Consider the following 19,549-nt stretch of genomic DNA (forward strand, 5'->3'; position numbering starts at 1 on the left):
TCTGGTGGTGATTTGACTGTAAGTGCAGGAAGAAAACCCGTCAGTCCAGTTCACTGTGAAATAACATTGTCTTCCAGTTCCAATGCTTATGAAAGAAAATTTAAAAAAATTCAGTAATTTTTTTGGACTGATTTCATACCCACTTGTTTTACTTCAATCCAGGGATATGTTATTGGCAACTGTCAAAACAAAAATAGAATAGAAACAGAATTTGGGAAGCAAGTGCAGCGATGTGAAATTAACAAAAATATATTCAGCAGTATTAGATCAACTGATGAATTTTGTAGGCATATAAAAGCTGCATTCCAAACATTCTTCCCACTTTTACTCTAACTTCAGTACATGATTACAGCTGGTCAGACAGCAGCATAGCATATCTTTGTATGACATGTTAATTCAGATTGTATCTCAACAAGGATTTCTGTAATTATTCTCAAAAAACCTCTTTATCACTTAACTTGCATTATTGTGCTGTTTTTACATGTGTAGAACTTGGATGAAGTGTGAAGTAAAGATCATAAGATAAAACTATGTATAACTGAGGTATGACAGATAGGAATATGCATGTTTAGGTTTGTGGGTTTTTTCCCCTCATCCTTCTTTATTGAAATACAGACATATTAACATAAACAGATATAGTTTTCTTGTATCACAAAATGACCATGCACGTATGGTTTGCAAATGGGGAAAAACAGCATTTTTGAGTTTGGGAGGATGCAATTTAAAAAAAAAAAAAATAATAGTTTTAATAGGCCTAGCCTTTTTTTTTTTTTTTTTTCAAAAGTGCATAGAGTCAATGTAGGCCTACTGCTTGATTGCCCTTGTGGAAAGCAATGCGTTTACCTTTTTAACTGTAAATTTGCGTTCATGAATAAGATGCTAAGCCAATCAAATAAGAAGACTAGTAATGTACAGTTGAGAATTATACGTGTGTGTTATTATGTCATCTAGGATGCCAAACAGTGCATTCTTCCAAAATAAACTGTCCATAAATACGGCTGTTGATAAAAAACAGAATTATTCCAAAATGAATGAACAGCAGTCTCTGGGGGAGCTATAACAGAATGTAAAGTTTAGATCAATATCTTTTTGGAATTGGTTTAAAGTATATCTTAGCTGAGTAAAATAGCATGTGTTGTACTTAAAAAAAAAAAAAAAACTAGTAACAAAGTGTCGATGCTGTGCAGCTGCGCCTTGTTGACGGTTTCAAACTTGATCCACGTGCTCTCTTCTGTTTACACTGCTGCGTGCTGACGTCACAGCGAACCCCACCCCGCACGGCGAGCTGCCTGGCAACATGAGTGAGAGAACAGGAAGGTCTGCAACAGCCAAGTGAACAACCTGCAGACTCTGGACATAAAACTACCAGAAACAACGCCCAGCCGTACAATGGAGGATGCAGAGAAAGGTAACTGACTTGCTGAAATGTTTAATTGCGCCAGTGTTGTAACCGATAATGTTTTCAAACTGCTTTTGTGTCACATGAAAGTTAGCAAACTAGCTAACTTTGCGCAGTGACTGAAGTTTGTCCGTGACAACATATGCTACTTTTCAAACTCGAATAAAGTGCATTTTTGTGATAGATAGCGACGGGGCTTTTGGAAGCAAATTTAAATTTGGCATACACTAATACAGTGCCAAAATGTTTTACCAAAAACAATACGGAAGTTCAATATTGCACAGTGTGTGTCAAAATGCTACATCAGTAAAACATAAACGAGGAAGTTGTCATTTATGTTTCAGTATATTTAAAAAGGCTAAAAGTTTGACAGGCACTGGAAGGTACATGTGACGTGGGTTTGAAAACACTTCTTAATGAGTTGGTATTGGGATTGTTCTTAGATTTGGTTATTAGATTTGGTTGTTATGTAACTGAGAATCTAACCTGTGCAGATAGGTTATAGCCATTTGACAGCTTACTACTTGTTTTCTAGATGTACCCACTACACCTATTCCAGTCAGGTCACACTGTCTACATTTCTGGCCTTTTTTTAACAGAACAATGACAGCACAAGTTTTGTTTAAAAGTAGTACATTCCTCTTTTGTATCAGTCTATATTGGAGGGCTGTCAGATTTTTGAGTGAGGTCAAACAGGGCTAAAAGCACATGTGTGGGACTGCCAAGTACTTTAATATTATACATGTATCAAGAGGACGTGAGTGTATGAACCACAGGAAAGGCTATAAATGCATTCTACCAGCCATTCCTTCCTCCTGTCCTCTCCTACACCTACATGGACATATCCATTCCTGCTAGGCAGCCATCTGCTCTCTCATTCCTCTACACCAGTCTCTCGTCCTTACCCAGGTTTACTTACTTATTGCGACAGCTGCTTCTCAGGGAAGTGCATGTGTTTTTGCCACATTACAAGAAAACTCGACATTTGCAACAAATTAAGCTTGTATGTGAGACTCAGTTTAGTTTATGAAAATAGATTTATTTGTTCACCTCAAGGGGATGTAAGGTAAAAAGGGCACAGCTCTGACCTTACTTCCCTTAATTTTCAGAAATATAATTTCCTGATGTTTGCATGTTTTTTTATTTATTTTTTATTTATTTTTTTGGTCCAAGGTGAAAAATAATGTGGAAGGGAAAGGTGCATCACATGGGGCTGGACACAGTAACAAAAATACTTTGCAATACAGTTGCCCTGCAGTAAATTTCTAAGTTTATGAAGCACATAATGTTTGGTTTTGTTTCATTTGGTTGAGAAGTATTTCATATTGATAGTATTTTTAAGTGAATAATTTCATAGTCACTGTTCGTGAGGGTGAACTTGTCTTGTGACCATGGTTCCTCTTTGGAAGTGCAGGTTTCCTGTGCTTTGTATATGCTTTTAAGGTTTTCCCTTACCACATTACACTATTTTCCGCTGTGTGTCTGCAACTGATGCACCGACAGTTCAGGCTGCAAATATCTTGTCTTTTTGTTGCTCTGTAAGTTGCCTTATATGGCCCTGGAAACACAGTTAGAAAGATGGCAAATGTCAGATTTCTGTTAAGGACATACTTTTTGATAGTGCTGCTGGTTGGTATTCATCAAAATCACAATACATCTCATTTGTTGCTGCATCAAGTGAAACAGCACAATTATGAAATGGTTGCTATATGAAATACAAATAAAAATGTCAGACAAAAAGCAAATGTGTAGGTTAGTTTAGTTCTTCTGTCAGCAGAAGTCAATTTTGATCCTTCCTAGTTGTAATTGTATCTATTTAAATATCATCATAGGAACTGATGAGTTCTCTTTTCATTGTCACACTGTCATGAAAACAGGCAGTGAAGTTCTTTACACTGAGTCATACTTTTATGCAGGTATCAATGGTAGCTGTATCCTGTCCCCATCAGTACCTGCATTCTTCTTAATTTTTTCCCTGTCACTGTAAGCTGTTGGGTATCAGCCTACACAGTCACCAGCATTTGAAACTTAAAAGGCACTATATCATTACTATATCACTATATCATTATATCACATTATATCATTACACGATGATCTTACCTTTTTAAAATCTTTTTTTTTGTTTAATCAGTTTATTCCAATTGGTGTTTAGTGTTTCTCCACAATCTTTTGTCAATATTACAGGTGAAACATAACATTAAATGAAAGGATGAAGAGGAGCTCAGTTAGTAGGTTTTAGCAGGAGGGAGGTCAGTGTGTATATTGAATGTTGTGACTGGTGCTTCTCAAAGGAGCTGTCAGGGGAGTGGAGTCTGCTCTATTTTGATTGTGTATGTGTGTGTGTTTAGATGACTGTTTTGATAAGAAACAGCTCTTTCTTTGTGCTTGATTTCCCCTGTAGTTGAATGGAGTTTCCAGTGGTGATTTTAGATCATATGGGTCCATTCTTGCTTGAGTGGGAATTCCTTTGCTTCAGTAGTTCTCACTTTTTAGTATAGTGTCTGGCACTGTAGGTGATCTTTGGGGACTAGCACACACCTTCACCAAGTGATATATTGATGAACTTTTCATGAACTGATTTGTAAGCATTTGTGATATTTGAATATTTGTGGATAGAGTATTCCAGAACAGTTGCCAGTAACATACGTTCAAGAGTGTTTTTGTAAATTGCCCAAAAAGTTTTTACTAAATATTCCCCTGAAATACTCCAGAATATCTTACTCCAGAAAATGACACAAAGTAGAATATAGCAAAAAAGTCATGCCTGATCTGTAACGTTTGTCTGTTTGGATGTTGCCTGTTTCTGGAACTTTAAGCTTTCCTGATAGAAGCTTATGAATTTGGCTCAAATCAGATGTTCAAAAATGTGACAGTCAGGCTTACCAGTCCATCTTGTTTTTCAACTTGGTTGTCTAATGAGATTGATCATGAGTAGTGGCCAACATTTTTGCCTTATTAGATTTCAATGAGGCACAACTAGATGCTTTCAGCTGTCACAGACAACATCCCCCAACCATGTATGTACAGCTGACTTGTTCAAGTTAGACATTTGTTTTACTAGAACAAAATAATACTTTGACAGAAATCCAGTAACAGTACAGTAATCTTTCACTTTGAGATTAGACTTGTGGTCCTATCTCGAGATGAGAATAAGACAGAATAAGAGATGATGAATAAAAGTATTGATTTTTCACCCAGCACTGTTTTAAGGTCTGATTTAACTATAATAAATTTTGAAATATTTGGCTATGACTATAGCTGTGACTATAGCACATTGTTAATGTTTCTAAAAAAATGTCTTATAGTAAATGGAACTGGTTTACTTTCTGCAAAAGCATACTTATGTAAATTCATTGACAATTGCACTGTAAAGTATTGCAGCAACTATGCACATATTTATTTGTCTTGATTTGTCATAATACATGTTAAATACTGTTTGTTAAAGTGTTTCAGCATTGTAAGTGTAATACAAGTCAGCAATTGTCTTTGGCTTGTCTAATTGTTGGAAGGGAATGTCTGTTTGCCAAAACCATTACTGAGTTCACCTAGAAATATAGTGAGGTCTGAGACCACTTTCCCAAACGTGGCCTCAGACTTTTGGACCTCGCTGTACATCTTTGACAACAGTCATGGCTGTCACAAGTCATTTGAAAGGAGCTCTTAAAGGGTTCAATGCAGATCATTTATTGAACTTTAGCCTTTCTTGCATGCTGGCTCCAAACACTAGTGTCAGCAGAATTGCATGTTTTACGTATGTTGCACTATGCTCGTCTTACTGGGTTCACAGCACAGCATTGAGATATAGATTACAATGCAAAGTGTCAATGTTTGTGTAAAATGTTTGAAAAGCCAGTCTAAATTAGTCTTTTATAGTCTTTGTTAATAAAAACTTTGAGTAAAAATAAAACTTATATAATAGTGGAAATTGAATCAACATGCTTTTGGTGCTTCTTCATGGAGAATTTTTCATTCAACTGTGAGATTTGGCCAAACTGTGCTCTCACCTGTCTGGTAGCTCTGGCCCCAAAGAGTATCTCCCAACATGACACTGTTGAGAGAAACGTTGGGCCTCACTGTCAAATGGAACATAGTGAGTGTAGAAATCAGTCCTAAATCCACTCTTTTTTTTAAAAGATGCACCAGGTGTTGATAAATGAGACCTACAGGTTCTTTGCTGAACACTGTTGTAACTGAGACTGGAATTTCTGGCCCCATTTTCTACATCCCTCCATTGTTGTCTCACACACATCACTGAAGATAGTTTTACAATGCTCCTTTTTTATGAGATGTCTGCTGTTTGCCCCTCAACTCAGTTGTTTTTTAACATAAATATTTTTGAAACAAGGCTGTCCAAACCTTAAATCCAGGCAAAATGAGCATGGCTGAGATGTGATTGAAACAAAATAGATCCTACTGTATTATAACCCTTTTTAAAAATTCTTGTAATATAGTGAAACAGTGTCTACTTAACTTGAATCTGTTTTTTTATGTAATTGAAAGAGAACTATGTAGACTCATTCAGCCATGATGTGACAGTTGGGGGACTCTGCACATACTATTAGGGAAACTTCCCCTACATTTAAATTTACATTTACATTTATATTACTTACATTTGGGGTGAGTTTGCAGATGTCAAACATTGTGTTTAAAGAAGTTTCCAGTCTTTATCTTTAAGATAAGCTAACCAGCTGCTGGCAGTAGTCTCTTATTTACTATACAGACATGAGAATTGTATTGAATTTCTTGTTTAACTTTTGGCAATAAAACCAGTAAGGGTATTTACCAAAATGTCAAAGTATTCCTTTAATCAGCTTTTATCTAGATGCCTGCCTACAGAGAGTCCAGATTGGAAAGAAACACATTTGTGAGATGAAGACTGAGGTTGTTAATAATGATGTAGAAGTGAGATGAGGACATGACACTGGTTTTGTTCCATCTGAGTTGAAGCCACTCTTTGCCCTTCACCTCAGTTTTCCCATGATGCACATCTCATGGCAAGTGTGTGGGCACGCTCGTTGCATCCAGTCATCCATGTCTCATGACTCTTGTTTTAGGCTAATCATGTGACAGGGTATGCCATGAATAGGAAGGTAATTGATCCCATGCTGTGCTTCATTAGCCACTTGAAAATAGCTGTTTGTTCCTGGTTACAGTCTGAGTGGACGGGAGCCAAGGGTTGGTTTTTCTGTTCTTATCTGTTTTGGTTTATAAATCAAATTTATGAAACAATCTGGTTCAAGAGCATGCTGAAATTGGAGTTTTGGTCAGAGATTGTTTTCAAAGCAAATTGTGACATTAAATGATTTTTTATTAATATATTACATTAACATTTAATAATTTACCCAAATTAAGCATTACCAATATCTCTCATGAGTCAGTAGCCCCTTTTACACTGCCTGTTCAAGGTGGAAATGTTGCGCATTTATTCCACCTCACATCATTTAATTTATCTCCATTGTTAATAAACTTTTGGCCTATATATTACTTCATCTCAGATTACTTCAGCCTCAGAGCAATAATGTTGCACAAGGTTGAAGCTTCTGAACAAAAATGAATCAAAAGACCATCTTAGGAGTGAGAGAGAGGAGAGAAGCTTGTAAGGATTTATTGTCCTTGATTTAGACCTATTTTAGTGCATGTGTGTATAATGGCACTTGATAGTTTGCGATGAGTGACTGTATGCATGTCACTTCCTGGGGTGATCTGGCTGAATGAATGCACAGTGCAATAGAGCCTGACTCTACAGATCATGGCGCAGTACAGTTAGATTAATTAGCCTTGCATGACCCACAGCCTCTAACTTTCATTGTACAGGGCTGTCGCACACACAGTAGGCCTTGACGTTAGATTCATATTCCTCATTTATAGTCTGTTTGTGTGGCACTAATGTTACTGCTATTATATATATCAGTCATTTGAAGGATCATTTTGTCATATACATTAAAACTACAGAGCAATTACTTGGTCACATATCTTCTTTGAAAGATTCACTGAAATATTTGAGAATTCCAGATGAATATGTGTGTTTCAGTTGGGTTCAGTTGGTGTGGACATCAAGTAGACCCTTTAACAGTTCCGAAGAATATGAATTTAAATGTGCAGGCTGCGCAGCAATGATATTTTCATATCACTGAAATGCTGCATAATACTGTGTCTTTATAGATAATGAATTGTGTGTTGATGTGCAAAGTTAAATTGCAGTTCTGCAGAACATTGTTATTTCCATCAATCTGTATATATAAATGAGTAACTTAATTTATTTTAGAGAACTTAGCTTTAACATAGCTTTAGTAGAAAGATGAAATCTCTATTCTCTTCCCTTTGACATGGGTGGTTGTGGAATCTTTCCTACTGTGCTTCAATACTTCCAGGATAGTGTGCTATCTGCCTCTTTTAGTGCTAGGTATTTCCTAGAGAAGATCGCATAAACATTCTCGTCTGGCTCCAAACAACAGAGGAATGTTGGCTGAGGAGGCCTGAACTCAGTGTACAGAACACGGTCCATCGACATTAGTTTTAAAATGGACTTATTAGTTGTGAATATTTTTTTACTGGCGTGTCGTGTACTGATGTACTCTTTTTGTTTTTCTTTTGACATTTGAATCAATATTTGTGAGGATTAGCTGCATGTTTAGCAATGTAGAGTGAAGGCCATAGTCTGACCCTGCAGGTCAAAAAATTGCTGTACATTGACTATGAATATTGAGTTTGTGGACAGTGAATTTGTGGGTGTTTTCTATGATGACTTTCTCATCCTTACCACTTCATTTCCAGTGGTCATTTGTCACCAGAGCAAACTCTGTGTCTTGTTTCTGGCTTGACTCTCTCTTTAGGTGTCACATTATCGTAGGACAATTTAACATCTGAATTTCAGTGGTTCTCTTACTCGTAATAGTAACCCGATTTCTCTTTTCTATCTTCTCCTTCAAAGCTCTCAAGCTCTTTGAGGACATTGAGTCATAAAATTACTGCGGGAATATCACCAGGCTGCTTTCCCATTTCACTGCAGCCTTGAGAGTATCAGCAGGTGCTTGCACACATTGGCATGCTGCTATCTATTGACACTCTAGAAATGTCTTTGAATGAAATGTGGCAGGACTTATTCTTATATTCATTCTCTTACTTTGTGAAGTTTGAATTCCAGCCTCATTCCTTTCCTTTAAGCACTTTAATGTGACATGTCATGAGAACTACTGCATTTCATATATAGATCAAGAATCTACCTTTTAAAAGCTTACATCTGAGTAAATCTGTGTCCTTGTGCTGTGATGATAATGTCAAAACTATATATTTGTTAGTTTTCATTGTCTCTTATTACATTAAACCAGTGGCATGCTGTCAGGACAAGCAAGGCAAGTATTTGAACTTTTAAAACTAAAAATAGTCAATTATTATTTGTATCTACAGTTTCAGTTTATTTTTGTGGACATGGCTGTGTCCCATTGACAAAGATTCTGCTTTATCAAGCAGGGAGGAGCTGCATATATCGGATGTTTGCGCATGTGCATTGTGGATAATCCTGGGATCTTTCATGGGTGAATAGCTACACACAAGTGTGTTTGTCAAACTGCCCTTGACTCAGCTTCCCCAGTTCTGAGATCAGTTATGATATTGAATGCATTATTATGCATATTATTATTGCATCTACTTCTTTCATGCTACTACTGTAGTTTGTGGGTGGTTATTTTAGTACAGATTTGAATATTACCAATTTGAATAGATCTCTTTTTGTTTTAGAAACTGTAATGGGATTTTTTTAATGACATTGTATATATGGATTGATTACTCAACAAAATAGATATCTGACTGATTGATGAAGAAAATAATCATTAGTTGCAGCCCAACTATGAACACGCAAACACACACAGTGCCACGTGCACATGTTCTTTTTACCACATAGAGCACTTTCCCTCTAATACACAATAGCAAGTGTAGCCTCTGGCATCCTCTCCCCTCCATTCTATCTGACTAGCATTACTGCTGCTCCAAGATGGACTGGCCTCTCTGGATTAGCGCTTTGCCGTAATCTGGGACACTGCAGATTATGCTTTCCATCTAATGCCCCCCCCCCCCCCCCCCCCCCCACACGCATACATCATGTGACCAGCCCACACAAATGGGACCTCTTTTATTTCCTACTTGGATGACAGACTTGGTGACGGAAATTGAGTGAGGGAGGGAGGGAATTGACAGAGAGACCTGAGAGTATTGAAACTGGACTATCACGCAATATCACTGCAGCACTAGCTCTGCTAACAGTGGCTAGCATCTGAGAACGGCACTGATTACGCAAATGGATGTTTGAAAGATAAACTGAAAATTGTACTTTGGGATTACAGTGGAGAGGAAGATGGGAGTGTGTGTGTAGCAACAGTGTGTGTACCTGCTGCAACAGCTGCTTGAAGGGACAGGTAACTTATTAACAGCAAGAAAGGAGCAGAGGGTTTACAGCGCCTTGGCCTGCTGCAGAAATGGAAAATAGAAAACTGGCTCACTCTGACCTTCTGACCACCTGAAAGCCGATACAAAACCTCCTCCCACGTTCATACACGCACTTGGTCATTGAGTGTGTTGCTGTCACACAAGACTCCAGGGCGCTGTAAACAAGGAGACGCAGACGGCCAGCACGCGCCTGGATCACATGCAGACAATCAGCACTTGGCTGGTTTTACTTAGGTAGTGGTGGTGGCAGGGAGGTGGTAGTCGCTCTGACCAGCAGCACACGACAAGCTGTCAACATGGAGCCTCTGGAGGAATACCACTCTCCGTTTGACTTTGAACAAGGAGTCAACACCAGCTACCTCTACCTCTCCCCGGCCTACAGTGACACGCCACCCAGCTCGCCAGCTGTCAAAACCAGAGGTATCACAAGGAGGAAAGGGAAAAGCTGGGTTGTGTGTGTGTGTGTGTGTGTGTGTGTGTGTGTGTGAGTGAGTGAGCGCGAGCATGTGAGCGCGAGCATGTGAGCGCGAGCATGCGCGCGCGCTAGACAAAACATGGGTTTGGTTCATTGGACGGGAAGAATTTGGGGGAGCACAAACTGGAAGGGGGAGGGAACAAGTGATAATTGGTGGTGGTGTGTGACAGGAACTTTTGCCAATTTTCAGTTTACTTTCATTTAGTTTTCAGACTTCTAGTCTATTTTTTGTTATTTAGAAAATGATCGTACCAGTAAATGAGATTCGATGTCTTGCTATGGCTTTATTGTGATTATTTAATTGATTTATTGCTTTACTCACCAAATGTTTTTGGCTGTCTTGCCTTTATCAGGGGGTTCTTACTCAGTTTTTAAAACATGGTATACTTCAGTGTCTTTAATGTCCTAATATTTATGGATAAAAAGATAGGCAAAAACATTTGGTGAATAAATCATGGTGAACTGGAGGAGAGTTGAGTGACATGTTTATAGATTGCACTAAAGCTCATACTGCTCTGTACTATGTTGTTTATGCATTCTCAAAAATTAGTGACCACATAATATCCACTTTGTAATTTCATTGAAACTCTTCACATCTATTTCAGCCACCTTCACATTTCTGTCACATTATGATCTGTTGAATAAGTCCAGATATTATTATTTATGATTATACTGTACAGTATCTCAGGATCACATGTTAGACCATGGTGGAGTTTCTCCGTCAGACTGTCTCAGCTCTTGCGCTTTTGTCTCACAAACAAAGTTTGATCCAATAATAAAACTTAGAACAGCACATCAGAAGAAACTTAATGTCATTATCATTTGGATTGAAGAGATCCAGAAATGTCTTCGTAACAATTCCAGTGTGACTTTCTGTTTGTGCAGAGTGCTTTGTAGCCTTTGAAGTGTCTGCCAGGCCGCATCAGAAAATGAAAAAGCTTTAATTTTTTAGCTGTGTTGTGTGGATGTTCAATGTAGATCAGATTATGCATATGTCTATATTTTGTATTTTTACACATATAACAATGTAATGTGATTGTATTATACCCACACAATTTATATCAGCTTCCAGACTAAAGAAATTAATCTATCAAGTCCACATTTCTTTCTGCTGCTTATAGATAACAAACCAGGCTTAGTCACAATAACAAAGCAGTAACTGTAATGCAGTTACCAAATGATTAGGCTACCTTAGTTCAGTGGACCTTAACAAAAGCAGGGCGTTTCTAGTGACTTGTCACAAAAACAAATAATTATGTGCTGGCAGTTTGGCAGGTCTTTTAAAATGCTGTTCTTTTCAGGCATGCTTCAGATTTAAACCTTGCTTCTCTAAGTTGTGATAGATTTGACAACTACAGAGGCTTAGGTTGTCATGGGGTAGAACATGTTAAAAGGAAATGAGCTCAATCAGAGGGGAAGGGCAGTAATGTGGGTGGATATTCAGTTTGGTGCAGCAAGCCAAACTTCTCTCTTTCTCTCTCCCTTTGTTTTTTTTCTCCCTCGCTCTGAACACGTAGTGATGGAAACTCAGCTTCAAGGCATACATTAACTCATGCAGAGCAACATCCACACTCAGACATACAGATCTCACATCACTGCCTGGAGCTATGTAATACAGAATTTTACACAGCAGACAACCTGTTCTTCTCACCCCCAGGCGGTGTTCGACTTTCACTGTATTTACAAAATCCTTTGTTTGAAGCTTATCACATAGAAACTCAGTCCCTGAGCAGCATAATATAGATCGTCAAAATAAAAGAATGTAGTTCTGTTTCATATGGAGGGAGATAAGACCTTTTAATGACAGAGGCACAGCCATTATAAGGGTAAGTGTCCATTACACAATTCTTTCTCTGTAAGCAGGTGTGCCTGTATAGTGTGTGTGTGTGTGTGTGTGTGTGTGTGTGTGTGTGTGTGTGTGTGTGTGTGTGTGTGTGTGTGTGTGTGTGTTTGTGTGTGTGTGTTTGTGTGTGCGTGTGATCATGCGGCACTGCTGTGTCACCAGTAATTGGAAGAGAAGGCAAATGTAAGACAAGACAGAGAGATAGATGAGGCGAAAAGTGCTTGAGGGCAGATGAAGTCTAACACTTCAACTGTGGGGGTGGTTTTAGGGCTGAGGTCTGAAAAGAGAATTTCCTCTGTATTTCTTCTCACCTAAATTACTGTAATGCCCACCTCTATTTCCTCTGTAAAATTATTTAGTAGTATTGGCACAGTCCAGCTCTCAGCTTATGATAAAACTATGTGATTGGAAGGCTGAGAAACATTCATCAGCAGCTCTCCAGACAGTTGTGCGGAAATTCCAGTGTAGTCTTCGTGGGAGTGTATATCGCTAGGTTCTTGTAATTTTTGTATCTCTGCCCTCACCAACATCTGTCTCAGCTAAAATGTTTTTAAAGTACTGGAAGTACTGGTGTGTGACATGGAAGAAAGGATGGGTTCCTAGTGTGTGGAATGAGGTGGGAGGAGAGGATATGGGGTTTGTATCAGAATAGATTTCAAGTGGCCTTTCCTTTGATCAAATTATGTTAAAACATCCTCAACATGAAAAAAAACAAATACATACATTAAGTTATACAGGTGAAATACAGTATGGATCTCTAAAGAACACCTTAGCACCAGCTAATATTTTTGTTTCAGCTAACCTCCAAGTTGAACTTGCATTGATGTAGAAGTGTACTACAGGGTGTGTCAGTACACCGTGACATCACTGCTGGGTGTGGCTACATGTGCAAAGGACTTTTCAACCCTGGTGTTGACTTACTGTTGCATACTTGGGAATGATGTGGTGGAAACATAGTTTCAGTCAATTACTTTAATGTTTGTAAATGCCTACTTTGGTGTTTCTGACTATGTGAGCAGGAAGAAACTATGTGGCCAGGAGGAATCTATGAAGCTGTAGTTCTATGCTGTCAGTGATAAAAATGCTATGCATATTTTTGGACATTCTGTGCATATTCGAAATGTTTCTTAACAAACTGCTAGCAGGCCCAGTAGTAGTTATACTATTTTTATGGCTGAGGTTAGTAACTTTTTTTTTTTACGATCACACCAGCATTTCAATGGCTTTTACAAGGCCTATGATTTCATAAACTCTGCTTTCTGTTCTGTTTTGTCTCTCTTCTCAATTTACATCATAGTTCTGCTTCCTTTCCTGCTGAGATAAAAGCACAGTATACGCCAGAAACGTATTCGCCACCAGTTCCTTTTTTGTCTCCCTCCTCTTTTATTGTTTTATTCAGCTCCTGGGGTTTCTCTTTTTCCTTTTTTTTAAGTACTCTCCTGTTTTTGTCTTTGTTTCTATATTTTGACTTTTACTCCTTGAAATACAAGGAAACACTAGATAAAAAGAAAAATTACCTCAGAGACGGGGGGGGGGGGGGGGGGGGGGGGGCTCCTGATTCCAGCTCAAAACATCCTCACCCGCTGCTGTCCTTTTGACTGACAGATCCTAACAACCCCTCTGCTCTTGTGTTCTCATGCTGTCTGAGCCCAGGATGTCTCCATCTAGAAAGTTCTTTGTATTATTGATGCACTGCTGCTCCTACTGGGCACAGCTCTGTCAGAGATGGCAACATCAAAGACAAGTGTGTACACTGCATACTGTAAATGTGTGTGAAGTGAAAATATGACCATGTGTGTGAGAGGGAGATGGTGTTTATTCAGCTGCTCATTAAGAATGAAAGCTTGTGTTTTGGATCATGAAAAGCTTCATTTTATCATCCTTAATTTTTTTTTTTGGTCTTACTGGCTGATATCTTCAACATATTCAGCTTCTACCAGCATTTCTTCATCCTCATCCTCCAGAGGAAGACAGCTTGAGTTTGACGACCAACATCAGCCTCGCTGTCACACAGCAAACATGGGCACCTACATGTGAACATGTCATTTAAAAAAAATATCACTTCAGACACTCAAAAACATACACATGACTTGCCAAGTTAAAAGCATGGATGAATCTAAAATCTTTCTTACTTTACCTCCCAGGTTTCCAGCAGCATCCGGACTCAGTCCCGGAGGTGGGAGAAGATGCAGTGACGTCCGTCGGTCCCTCCCCCCCTCCACCTGCCATGACAGAGGAAGAGCGGCAGGAGCTGCAGGAAGAGTTGGTCAAGGTCAGGAGGGATCAGGGATTAAACAAGCCATGGTTCAAAGAGTCAAGATCAGGTGTTGGACATGACTGATTGTACTTGGACAGAGCTTTCCTTGTATATAGTGGAGAATGGTTAGAATTATTACTACAGTATATGTGCATCACTTGAATTGCAGTTTTTCTGCGGGGCCTTGGGGGACTTTTCAATTCAAACAAGGCTAAGCTGACATACAGTTTTGCTTTTTACATTTTGTGGCTTCCCATATATGATCCAACCATTTAGCTTGTTTCAGGTGTTGAGATTTGTTGAAGGATAAGGCAGACAGGTTATTGTATATTATACTTCATGTCAACAAATCCCATGAAAACACTCAAATCTGCAATGCATTAGTCCGTGTGGGTAACAAATATATAGTTATATATATATAGGCAAATTAATTTCCTAAATCAGCTTAGCACTTAAGTTTTAACCAGCACTACTCAAACAGGAGAAAATTGTGCTGTTTGGGCAGATGGTTGAGATTTCATGTGTTAGGTAGTGCTTATAGCAGCTGGACAGGGTGTATGGGATCGAAGAAGAATATAGAATAGCCCCAGATTTATCCTTTAACTGAGAAAAAGGGGTTGATGTACATTCAAAACTTCAAATATGACGAGTTATAGTTTTATGTGTGTGCGTATCTGTGTGTGTCCAGGTAGAGGATGAGATCCGAACTCTGACCCAGGTGCTGGCGGCCAAGGAGAAGGAGTTGGCAGACATTAAGAGGAAGCTGGGCATCACACCTCTCAATGAGTTGAAGCAGAACATCACCAAAACCTGGCAGGAGGTCACCACCTCCACCGCGTAAGTACTCGCCCACCACAGTTTGATAATGAGATTGTTTCTGCGTCTGAATGCCCTGAAAACATGGTTAACTGTCAGCAGCGTTGAGAAGGTACTTTCTCATCTGAACACCGACGAAAAAGATGTCAGTGCGTCTGACAGGCTGTCTGTGGCCTGGGTGAAACTCGTACTGGATTTACACTACAGGAAATGAGCAGCATTCTGATGCTCTCAGGGTTTTTAAAATGAAAACGACACAAAGATTTAGCTCTGACCTTGATGCCTGTCTCCAGTCTTTGATCTCTCAGTCTCTTTTCATCACTCTCATATCCTCTCTTTTTCCTGCCCGTCCCTTCTCCCTCATTCTCTCTGTCTCCCCTTCTCTCTTTCAGCTATAAGAGGACATCTGAAACGCTCTCTCAGGCGAGTCTGAAGGCCACGGCAGCTTTTTCCAATGTGGGCTCCGCCATCAGCCGGAAGCTCGAGGATGTTAGGTGAGTCTGAGAGGAGACATTAATGGGACTACATATCCAGTAACTTTAAAAATCATGTTTCTTTGAAGCACTGAATCTCTGAGAAAGGAAAGTATCCATTGTTCATCCGTTCATGATTTTGCAGCTCAATTAAGAAGCAACCAGTGATTTATTTCCTAAAAATTGCTCAAAAATTGCTTTTTCCACACAGCTTCTCAGATGTGGCATGATCATATCGTCTAGGAAAGACATGAACAGGTTGATGTAACAGCGTATGCTAAAGGACATGACATTTTTTTCTTTCACTCACATGTAGCTATATAATATAACTCTTTCTTGCCTGTTTTTTTTAACCCGCAGCATTCCTGTCTGTGCCATCAACTTTGTATTTGGCTTTGTTCAGAGATAATTTGATAACACTAAACACTTAACAATACTCATTTTAATAGGATTCAGATGCCCAACTTTGAAATTAAAGGAATAGTTTGACATTTTTGAAATGCCAAAAAAATTAGGATTTAATTGTTCATCTTCATGACATTACATTTCACAGCCATCAGCTTTCTCTATTATCTTCTTCTAATTAAAAGAATGCATATATGTTGAAAGCCATACATCTACTGAATTGTTATTCAGCTTCACAGTGCCAAGGACATGTAATATGTAACAACACAATAATGTGTTAATATTTCCTGGTATAACTAGGCTTTAAAACTAACCCAACCCCCCCCCCCCCCCAAGATCATAATCTGTCTTCTCCCCTGTCATCCTTCCTCTCTCTGGATTACTGAGCTGCAAACAAGATTATTAGGCCCCTGAAAGCTGCAGTGTGCTGAGAAATGCAGCCTCACAGATGAGCTACAACACAGAGCTGGTTGAGGGGGGTGTGGGGGGGTCCTGACAGGGGTCAAAGGGGTAGTGTGTGCTTATGTGTATGTACATGTACTGTGGTTGTTATGTGTGTGTGTGTTTGTTCGATGACAAGATATTCCCCCATAATACAAAGGATTAGCACATACCCACTGTGTTAATACACAATCGATCTTAATAGGATAAAGCGGGATTTATAGGATTTATACACTTGGTAGAATACTTGCTCTTTTACCATATAACAGAATAAATGAGGGTTTGTACTGTTTGTTGTGCCTACAAATGTGTTTCCGTCTCTGGTTTGTTCTGTGTAAAACTGTCTTTACTATGCTAAGACCACCACTAATGCCCCCTTTCTTTTCCATAATGCTGTCGGATAGCATGCGCTCATTACAACACTCAGCTAGTATGCCTGCTATGAGGTAAGGAGACCAAAGCTAGTTTGTGTTAATGTGACTGGCACAGCACACAAGTTACACACATGTTGAATCAAACATGAAAGAGGCAAAAGCTGCACAATATCTGTTTGCTTCTTGTAGAAAAGTAAAAGTTGTTTACCTTCAGCTCTGTATTTTCATGTTGTAGAATAACACGTGTTTTGCATAAAAAAGGTCTAAGTGTGTAGCTTGAGGACACCAACAACGATGACTTCTATGAGCCACTTTATCAGCTATCAGTGAAGCTGCAGCTTTAATAATCCTTCAGAGTCAAACAGTAGTTTTGTCAGGTCTTGCAAAAATCTTGTCGAAAATACTGAGATAAATGTCGCCATTGATTATTAGCTGCTCGGGTTTGTTTTCTGCCCAGCAAACTTTACTGGTTTGAAGTGTGACTGCACACCACTGACTTTTTCATCTTAATTTCTCTGGATTTTAGTAATTTTGATGAGGTATAGGTCTTGTGAGAGATTAGAGCGGCAATGACTGATTATCTTCATTATCGATTAATCTTCTGATTAATTACATAATTAGATGTATGGTCTTAAAAAAAAAGATCAAATACAATGATATCGTAGATAAATGTCATATTCGATAGTTAAAAAAATACTTAAAAATAAACAATAAAAATAGTTTCTGAAAAATGTTTCTGCTCTATTTGAGATTATCCCTTCGAAGCATGAAATTCGTGCAAACCAGTGAATTATTGTCCAACAGAAATATCACAAAATGTGAATATCTATCTGTGTTTCTGAGGAACCAAAAAGGCTCTGTTCTTTGGAAATATGGATTTTTCGAAGTGAAGTAGCATGAATCAAACGCAACTTCTCAAGATGCTGAAAACTGATCGTGGGGGAAATATGTTGACTGTTTTCTCCTCTCATCCTTTTCATTCTGCTTTCTCTTGATTCTGTTTTTATGAAATCAACACCTTTTTAGCACCTTGTCAATAGAACATAATGGAATGGGGTCAGTTTAGAAAATCCTGCATTGTCTGTGCCGAGTATCAGATAACATGACCTCTTAACTTTCCAAAACTTTTGTGCAAGCGTGTCTGATAAATTCAGTCGGTGTTGCTCTATCTGTGATCTTGTCACCTACTCTTTTATGTCTTTCTCTCTTGCCTTTCACAGGAACGCACCAACTTTCAAGTCATTTGAGGAGAAAGTGGAGACTTTGAAGGTAACAGATTATAAACAGCTCCCTTTCAATGAGTATTTATATATATATATATATATATATATATATATATGTGTTGGTCCATATATAATATTTCTATTCATAGCTTTATCAAATATTCCCAGAGGTCACAGATGGTTGTCAGTGAAAATAGGGATTTTTGAATTGATTTTTAAGCAACATATGAGGCAGGATTTTATAACTTTTGTTGAACAGCAATCACTGTGGCCACACGTGGCGAGACCAACGATAACTATAAATAACTATTATTTTTCCTCCTGTTTTCTTTTTCCTTTCCTTCAGACCAAGATGACTCCAGCAGCGTCCACCAGTGACCCCGGTGACCAGGAACCCAGCAGCCAAACCACTGAGTCTTTGCTCAGTCAGCCAGAAGACTTGCCCACCCAGGAGACACTGATGCACTGAGACCTACCTACCGCACCCCCCCCCACCCCCGCCCACCCCAACCCCTCCACCCACCCCACCCCTCCTCACTTGACTCCCTAACCTCTGGACCATCAATTCTCACCCCTTAAACTCCTTGTGCCAGTCTCCTTTTATTGGAAACAAATGACTTACCCCAGTCTTTGTGATCTAATTGTCTGGTCTTTTTGTCTGACACGTGTGCTCACTAGTTAACTGGAAAGCTTGGGATGGGTGCAGGCATGTGGTCTCGTGCCAGTCGTATATTTTTGAGTCCATTCTGGCTCACTGTGGGAGAAATCCTCCATGCTGTATGACTTTCATTTTCTCCTTTTCATTTTCCTCCTTCACTCCTTATTTTCCGCCTTTGTCTAACCAGAAAAACTCAGATGCCAAATGTTCTCCTATTTTTTTTTCTTTATATCTAAGTAACACATTTTCACATTTTGTTTGTTTGAGTCTAGAAAACCGCACAAATATAGAAGGAATTACACTTACAAACTTGATTAGAGAAGGATTTACTCTTAAAAACTTTACTTTGCAGTTGTTGGCTTATTGCTTCTGCATGGCCCTTTATTATTATATGTTGGATTTTATTATAAGCCCTTGTTTTGTGCCACCATTTTGGGGCTATTCTTGGTTTACTATGGTTACTTTTGTGGGGCCATCAAGACTTCCATTTTCTTAACTGTATTAATTTTAGGACACCACACAATCATAAAGTAGTCTAACACTGTGTTCAGATTATAAATGTATGCCTTTTTGTGTCATATAAGTACAACAATATGTGAAATGTAACCCACAGTATTGAACTACTACTGAGCTCCCAACAGACTTCAAAATACAAGCATTTCAGAATAAAAAGCATCCCGTTTTTCCCCTGTTAAGACCCTGACAGAAAATAATCTCCACACTTAGTTAACAGGAAAACAGCC

At 38.8% G+C, this 19,549-nt stretch overlaps 1 protein-coding gene across 3 annotated transcripts; it reads left to right on the plus strand.

Moving 5' to 3' along the window:
• Positions 1-1,284: 1,284 nt before the first annotated feature.
• On the plus strand, positions 1,285-18,632 carry tpd52 (tumor protein D52). 3 transcript variants are annotated; one of them, XM_022747341.1, is made up of 7 exons: positions 1,285-1,408; positions 14,304-14,431; positions 15,105-15,253; positions 15,625-15,726; positions 16,956-16,997; positions 18,146-18,194; positions 18,495-18,632. In XM_022747341.1, exons 1-7 carry the CDS (start codon positions 1,390-1,392, stop codon positions 18,615-18,617), a joined length of 612 nt encoding a protein of 203 aa, XP_022603062.1. In that variant the 5' UTR covers positions 1,285-1,389; the 3' UTR covers positions 18,618-18,632. The 3 variants fall into 3 exon arrangements, with proteins under 3 accessions (XP_022603062.1, XP_022603060.1, XP_022603061.1); XM_022747339.1 differs by lacking the exon at positions 1,285-1,408 and adding an exon at positions 9,847-10,261; XM_022747340.1 differs by lacking the exons at positions 1,285-1,408; positions 16,956-16,997 and adding an exon at positions 9,848-10,261.
• Positions 18,633-19,549: the final 917 nt, after the last annotated feature.

The sequence above is a fragment of the Seriola dumerili genome, unplaced genomic scaffold (assembly GCF_002260705.1).
Source record: "Seriola dumerili isolate Sdu_G_001 unplaced genomic scaffold, Sdu_1.0 BDQW01000110.1, whole genome shotgun sequence".
Lineage (NCBI taxonomy): Eukaryota > Metazoa > Chordata > Actinopteri > Carangiformes > Carangidae > Seriola > Seriola dumerili.

What these genes read in the sequence shown, in the direction of transcription:
- tpd52 (XM_022747339.1), top strand. Translation starts at nt 10,138, where the DNA reads ATGGAGCCTCTGGAGGAATACCACTCTCCGTTTGACTTTGAACAAGGA. An exon ending in TGCAGGAAGAGTTGGTCAAG is followed by an intron (nt 14,432 to 15,104) that starts GTCAGGAGGGAT and finishes GTGTGTGTCCAG; the next exon opens with GTAGAGGATGAGATCCGAAC. An exon ending in GAGGTCACCACCTCCACCGC is followed by an intron (nt 15,254 to 15,624) that starts GTAAGTACTCGC and finishes TCTCTCTTTCAG; the next exon opens with CTATAAGAGGACATCTGAAA.